General features: G+C 37.7%; 1 protein-coding gene and 1 long non-coding RNA gene across 2 annotated transcripts in view; one reads left to right on the top strand and one right to left on the bottom strand.

Annotated features, from left to right (window-relative positions):
• LOC111270550 (uncharacterized) overlaps window positions 1–3,067 on the top strand; it is a 9,242-nt gene extending 6,175 nt beyond the window's left edge. Inside the window, exons 2-3 of the long non-coding RNA XR_002686342.2 lie at window positions 2,243–2,320; window positions 2,683–3,067. This is a non-coding gene — a long non-coding RNA (uncharacterized LOC111270550). The remainder of the gene's footprint in view (window positions 1–2,242; window positions 2,321–2,682) is intronic.
• Window positions 1–7,022, bottom strand: part of LOC111270549 (neuroligin-1) — a gene marked incomplete at its 5' end in the record, with an annotated part of 57,526 nt that overhangs the window by 19,900 nt on the left and 30,604 nt on the right. The window contains 2 exon segments of the mRNA XM_022850819.1: window positions 392–682; window positions 4,601–4,910. Coding sequence (XP_022706554.1) covers window positions 392–682; window positions 4,601–4,910 — 601 coding nt within the window.

Here is a 7,022-nt window from a genome sequence, read left to right as displayed (position 1 = left end):
ACCCACATCCACAATTTGTACAGAATATTAAAAGTACAGCGGCGACTAGTTTAAGCCCTCGGGTGAGTTCGTGTATACCCGAAAGCAAGCAAACAAATATCGTTTTACTACGCTTGCGGCGTGTTTCTTCATAATTACTAGCCGTATTTATTCTGCTGGAACTCGAGAAGTGTTCCCGACTTTGCATTAAACGGTACCTCGCCCAGTTCTTCTCCGTTTTCTGGGTTAACGTAGTGACTTATTACTAGGAGTGACTATAAAAGCATCTAGCACGGTGCACGTACGATGAAATAATCCAAGCAATTTATAAGCATGATACTAAGTTGGAAGAAGAATAAAAAGCGAATCACAATATTAACCACAGTGATGCCATCTATAGACTTAAATTTACCTGTGGAGCTGCGGAATTAGATGGGTCCACAATGCAAGCCGATGCGCCCTATAGTGATCCCTGATTGCCGGTGGTTGGTTAGCGACAGTGATTTGCATGAACTTTTGTTGAGCCAGATCGTAAGGTGGCCAATGCTTGTTACTGTTTCCTTTAACCTCGTCTCCCAGATGTCTTGATAGATCTATCCCAGAATTCTTTATGATCGTCTTTGATCTTCCATCTGCAGAAGATACTCTTTCGGCTGCTGATTCACTGCCTTGCGACAAGGTCGGCTCAGCAAGTGAAGGATACCTGAAAAGCCAGCCAAGCGATAGATCATAACTGGTTTTGCGATAAATTTAAGTTACGTCAATTTTTTGTTAGGCTTTCAATTAAATATAATATATTAATACAAGAATCCATTTACCTTATATACTTGAAGCACTAATGAGATACGATGACCTCAGGAAACAGCATGAATTATCGTTACGTCTCCCGATCAATTACTTAATTTCAGTCTTTAGTTGTGTACACCTACGTATAGGTCTCATCAAAAAAAAAAACAAATAATCATAGTACCATACAGCGCTTACATTATAATCCTTACTTCAGATTCTATTAGCTTAAGGTTCTGTTTCTTTAAATGTTACGAACCACGTTGCCAAGTTAGTCCTAACGGGCCGTTGTATCGATGTTTCAAATGAAAAATCATGTATTAACAAAAAAACGCTGGTAAAAAAAATGAGCGGGTACAATTTGAGAATCTTATCTTTAAAAACCCATTTCGAGGGCACCAAATATGATTTTGAGCAAATTCCGCAGGTATGTTCATTTACAATTTTGTAAATCTTATCTGGGAAAGGCAGCATTGTAGGATATATATACGGATACATTCTAAAACGTTGTTTTTCCAGATTTGATAATGAATCAAATTCAAAAGGAGCAAGCACAAGATTTATGACAATTAAATGATTTTAACTGATTCATTATTATTATTATTATCAAATAATTTTTTTCGCTTATAAGAGGTTATTTATTCTCGTGACAAAATAATAATCAGTGATTTGGAAAAACTACAATATCAAGAACTTGTTTTCATACACTACCTGCTTCAGATGAAACCACAGCTAACTTTTTGCAATTAACGCTCAATGTCTAAAAACCGCTTATACCATTATATGCTGCTACCTACGTTGGAGAATACAGAAGACTTCTGCTTGTTATTCACATTCCCTACATCCACGTTTGCGCAATGAGTAAAAAAAACTAAGCGAAGCTAAGAAGAAAACTGGGCTGCCTGCCACCATAACAGCAGGGTAGCGAAAGACAGTCGTAGACACTATAATTATGGCCGTAATAAAACGCAAGATATCAAATGCACATAGGGTATATAAATACCGTAGGAGAAGTTAGCGGGAATTTCAATCAGTGTTGTAGCAAATCGGCTTTGTCGGCAGGCGAACTTCAAACTCTGTTTCATTCTGCAGACGCCTGACGTGTTGACACGCACAAAAAATAAGGGCTTGGTAAATGCCTATAAATTGATTCATAGCTATACTGCTTAGGATATTTGTATATACTCTACAAGGTGTAAACACTGTATAACGGTGAGAACAGAGCTTAAGATCTAGGCACCTCTTCAACCTCACCTAGTCTCTCTATGTTTCGAGTTTCTTGTCCGGTTCTAACCTATGAGACTCAATACGTTTGTCTATTACAAGTCATATAGCACCACAGGGCAATAACTTGTCATTTACGCATCTGTATCAAATGTTCCTTTCTGCAGATAGTTTTTTCAAGGTTGAATCTTTACAGTCCACAGAAACATACTTCAAGGATCGAAATACTCAGAATACTTTTCGCGAATTTCAGGCCGTGGCACATAATTACCTCAACCCAAGATATTGTGAGCGAAATCAAAGGACTTCACGAGGATATTTTTGTTAGAAGGTAAATAGGTATTGGTTACGGGTTTCGATACCTACTTTCTATTTTAGCTATAAAAACCAACACAGGAATTAGATTAGAAGCCCTTGTTATCAAATGTGCATATTCAGAGAATAATAGCTATATATCTTTAGAAACATAGTAAACATCGACGATAAAGTATCGACTGAGCCACAGGACAAACAACAAGCTGTCGGCCAGCGCAATCTACTACCGCTTTTTACCAATGTATCATCTAAAAACCGCTGTTTTCGTCTCTGCGGTGCTCGCTGTTGGAACCATTGAGTGTTAATAACGCATATGTATGAGAAAGCCGATACCAGTAACTTTTATGTTTCGACTTTTCCTTCCGCTATCGCTGTTAGGCATTCCATTAAGCGTCTGGCTCCCAGCCCGAAACAAACCGTGTGTCTATGACCGGGCAACGCGTCCCTAAAATTAGCGGGTAACTGCGTTACCCACTAAGCTATCATGGACCTGCGAGAAGACAGCCGAGGCCATTTACGGGTCTGGCATGATTTAATGAGAGAAAAGTGGCCCTACAGCCACTTGCAAAAAGTAAACAAGGATCAACAGAAAGAACCACTTTGCGGTTAAAAAAATAAAAACTGAAGAAAACTAATGCATTTCAGCTATTTTGGGGTCTCCTTAAGACTCAGAGTTATTTGTTATTAGCAGACGTTTACAAAAAACTATGAATTTCTGAAGTGCCTGCTTCACTTTGATGAAGAATAAATATTTTTAATTAAATATTTTTTTAAATAATATTTTTGCGCGAGGACAGTGGCTACTTTACCTAGCAGTCAAATGTATTGACTTCAGATTTCAGTCCCAGGTATTGAGCCTTGCAAAGATGGAAGCATTTAATATTTATATTTTACTTTGTTTTTATAGTATAGAGTTACAGAGATGCACTCGAAATAAAACTATGGAACTTACTTTAGCAGCATTGAAAATAGTAGGATCGAGCTCTTAAAACGCTGTGTGATTAGAATATGTAGTGCTACGCTAAAGGTAAGAAAGCTTTATCTTTAGTTATTAATTTATGTTTCTTTTTCAAGACGGGTTTCTAGCATAAGGTCCCTAAATTTATCATTGTGAGATACTCTTGAGGGCTGTAATTGTCGTGTATAAAATTCAAGACCCTCTGTCAGAAAATCTTCTTACTAAATACTATTTTGCTTTGAACCATAGTAGTATCTTCTCATTACCACCATCACCACAAATGGTCCCAATGGTGCGAAAAATAAAATGAAAACAATGATTTGACAGGAATGAGGGTACAGAAAATGTTTCGAGCAGTGTTGAAGAACTTTACTAACTATCCGTGTAGACCGATGGATGGTTGGTTGTGTAGAGACACATGGACTTCATTACGATTAACTTCACAGTTGTTCTATTTTAAATTTGAACTTTACGTCTGGTATGGTAGTTAAGCATCGCTCATAACTCTGTTATAGGTGATTGAACAATCCTGACATATAAAATGGGTCCTTCTGGGCGCTGGCAAACTGATCACCAATAGATTGACAACAGTCTTAGGAAATAACTTATGAGCGCAAATAACACCTTTTTATATTGCGGATAGTTCGAAGAACATGTTAAACTTGTGCTTGTGAGCTCCTCTCACACCTTCTTTTTGACATGGATTTATGTTTAATTTTCTATTTTATAGGAGAGCGACTTGATCAAATATTCTATATCGAAAAATTTCTGCCTCATCAGCTTTTAAATAATGTGGGGAATTTTTAAAATTGATATTTTTTATTATGGAAACCTTATGCCCATCTCCAATTAACGATATCCTGGGTACACGTTTATTATTTTTATCTGTTCTTTCCTCATAACATCACTTGGAAAATTAAAACCCACGGCCCAACTAACTAATGAACAATTTAATTTTTTCTTAGAGTTAAATTGTAAGTGCACATAATAGACGTGGTCACAAAAGAAGGTAAACGGGTCACAATATCTAGCCAATCCTAGCTCTCTAAAAAGAAAATAATTGTTCAATTTATATAAACAAACGAGCGTGCAAAATAACATAAAAAAATAATAATAATTTCTGCGTAACTATACGGTTTGACAATCATTTGACCGCTACAGTTCGTCACACCAAACGACTTTAAGCAAATATATTACATATTTCGCTTAGAATTGTCGATAAAAACATTATATACATGCATTTTGGTGTTTGATAAATGTTTCGAATGCTACGTCAGTCTAACGCGTTTCCTAGAAAAAAAAACAAAAAAAAAAAAGCACATGTAATTAATTACTTACCCATCTCTAGCGAAACTGGTCCAGTACTCAATGGAAGCTTCTGAGATTGCTTCCTCTTCAGGTGTGTAGTTTGATCCGAATCCGCCGAGTTGGTTTACCAGAGGTGCACCAAAAACATATGCTAAATAATCCTCGCCATTTGTCGGACTTCGAACGCTATCGCCCATCAGATCGACTTCTTCTCGAATGCGCCGATGACGATTTCCAAATACACCTACATAGGTTGAAGTACCTTTGAGCTTCGAATGGAGCTGAGCCGTTCTGATCAGGGGTGCAACCACTAATGCGTCTGATACTGCCTCCAATGTACCTATTTAGAGTTGGGACAATTTACAATGAGTTAGTAGGGCAGTAAACGTCGACGATTTTCCCGCAACCGAATAATCGGTCGACTCCACATAATGGTAGTGGTTAAGAAAATTACAAATTTTAATATACAAAATGTACGTCCTGTTTTTCGGTTGGAAGGAGAACCAAATAAGTCACATCTTTCGCTCATTTTGACGTCATAAACACCTTGTTGCTTTTCTCCTGTTCTTAGTTCTTCGTTAATTTCTATTCAAGACATGAGCTTATTCAAACGTTTACATGTCCTCTAAGCCAATAACAGTTTTGCCGAAAGAAAGAGCTATGAAAGAATTTCGACATTAAATCATTTAACATTAACACGCCTAGCTGGTTCTATCAGTTGAAGAAATCGAGTCTTTTGCTGTTCCTTAAAGCCTAATTTTATCGACCTATATTGGGTACGCTATTCCGGTTTGAAAGAAAACTGTAGCGCGCTTATGACAAGCGCTGGGCTTTACGTAGAAGTGACACCCCACCACCGTTGTTAAGCACCACAAGCTAAGATGAGCGAAGCAACCGTAGCGCACTCTTCGGAAGGGTTGGCAAGACCTGTCAACGTTTGCCTATTCAGTCAAGCAATAAATCGATCCTTTGTTGAAAGGGCTAAGAACGGGAAGATGCTGTTTTCAAGACCGGATAGTAGTATAAAACTGCTGTTAGACTTATGTCACGTGCGTTATTTTAATAAAAGTAGAAGTACGCTTTTGTGTTTTTAGCTTTATTGTCATTGCAACGCCGTAGTGAAACCTATATGTATTCCATGTACCTTTGCTGTCTAATTCAAACCTTTCTGCGTAAATATAGCTTTCGGTTACCTTTTCTTATTCCTTCAAACCTTCGGGTTCTTCGAACCCGTTGATTTCGCTGAGCTACGAGACCGTTGCAGTCGACAATCTGCACTGACATTGATCGGTACAAAAGCATCTAGTCAGCTTCGAATCAGACTACTGAATTTATCCAGGATATTATCACCGTATCATATAGAATTTTTAATGAAAAACAGATTTACTGTTTCTAGTTAAAGTTAAGAATTTTTCTAATCTACAGCGTACTTAAGTAAAACAAGAAAATATATATATATATATATATCTAGCGCAGATAGACTTTAAAATCTAATAAGTGAATTATGAGCCAATTAATCTAGAATGATGATTTTAAATATGTGTTAAAAATACTCCCTTTTATTTGTCCTTTAGTAATTTCTCTATCTATGGTTTCTAGAGGTGAATCGACAGTGAGATGTGCTTGCCTACCAGTCACCCTTTTCACAGCATAAAAGCCCCGTAATCACACGGGCTTAGATCGGGAGAATAGGCGGGCTGGGGCAGACGTTCCAACGTTTCTTTACTCAATCCAGAAAGGAATTGACGCGTGGCGATGAAGTCTGGAGTTGTCACCAAGTAACCTGCTTCGGACTGACGTGCTAAAGATCTATAAATCTCTCGAGGAACTCCATATAGCGAGCTGTTTCATTTTTGGCGAGTATCTCATGGCAGTAGGTACACCTAACGTCCGCAAGAACAACCATTACCTAACGTCCGAATCTACTTGACGGGGTTACTAAATTTAATTTTTTTCTAAAGCGACGCCACTATCTCGTTTGATCCTCTCCGGTAAACCTTGTTCGGCGATCGTATGCTCCAGGCGGGTTTTTTGTTGATTAAAAATGACTATAGACCAGAGGCATTTTCAATTGGCTTGGAGTCAATTCACGGAAATCACATTTTTTATTCAGCCTCTAGTTTAGTATTTGGATATTTTCTCACACGTTACATGCGGAATGCCAATTTTGGCCGACAGAAACCTCAGACTGTTTTCATAAAAGTCTATAGAAATGCGTTCTTGTCCTTCAAATGCTGACATCTGGTCACATCCTTGCTAGTCTTCAACATCCCAATCTTCGTTTTCGAAAAGCTTGCGCGGTTTATACATTGTGCTCTTGCTGAAGAATTCCTAGAGGACTGGAGCGTTCATCAGTTGTATTTCCTCTGCTAGTGTCGCGTGGTTTAAAATTTTCAAAATTCACAGGATTCGCTTGTAATATATATATATATATATAGAATTCAAGCGAATA

The sequence above is a fragment of the Varroa jacobsoni genome, unplaced genomic scaffold, assembly GCF_002532875.2.
Source record: "Varroa jacobsoni isolate VJ856 unplaced genomic scaffold, vjacob_1.0 scaffold_1491, whole genome shotgun sequence".
Classification (NCBI taxonomy): Eukaryota; Metazoa; Arthropoda; class Arachnida; order Mesostigmata; family Varroidae; genus Varroa; species Varroa jacobsoni.
This window is presented reverse-complemented; position numbering and strand designations above follow the sequence as displayed.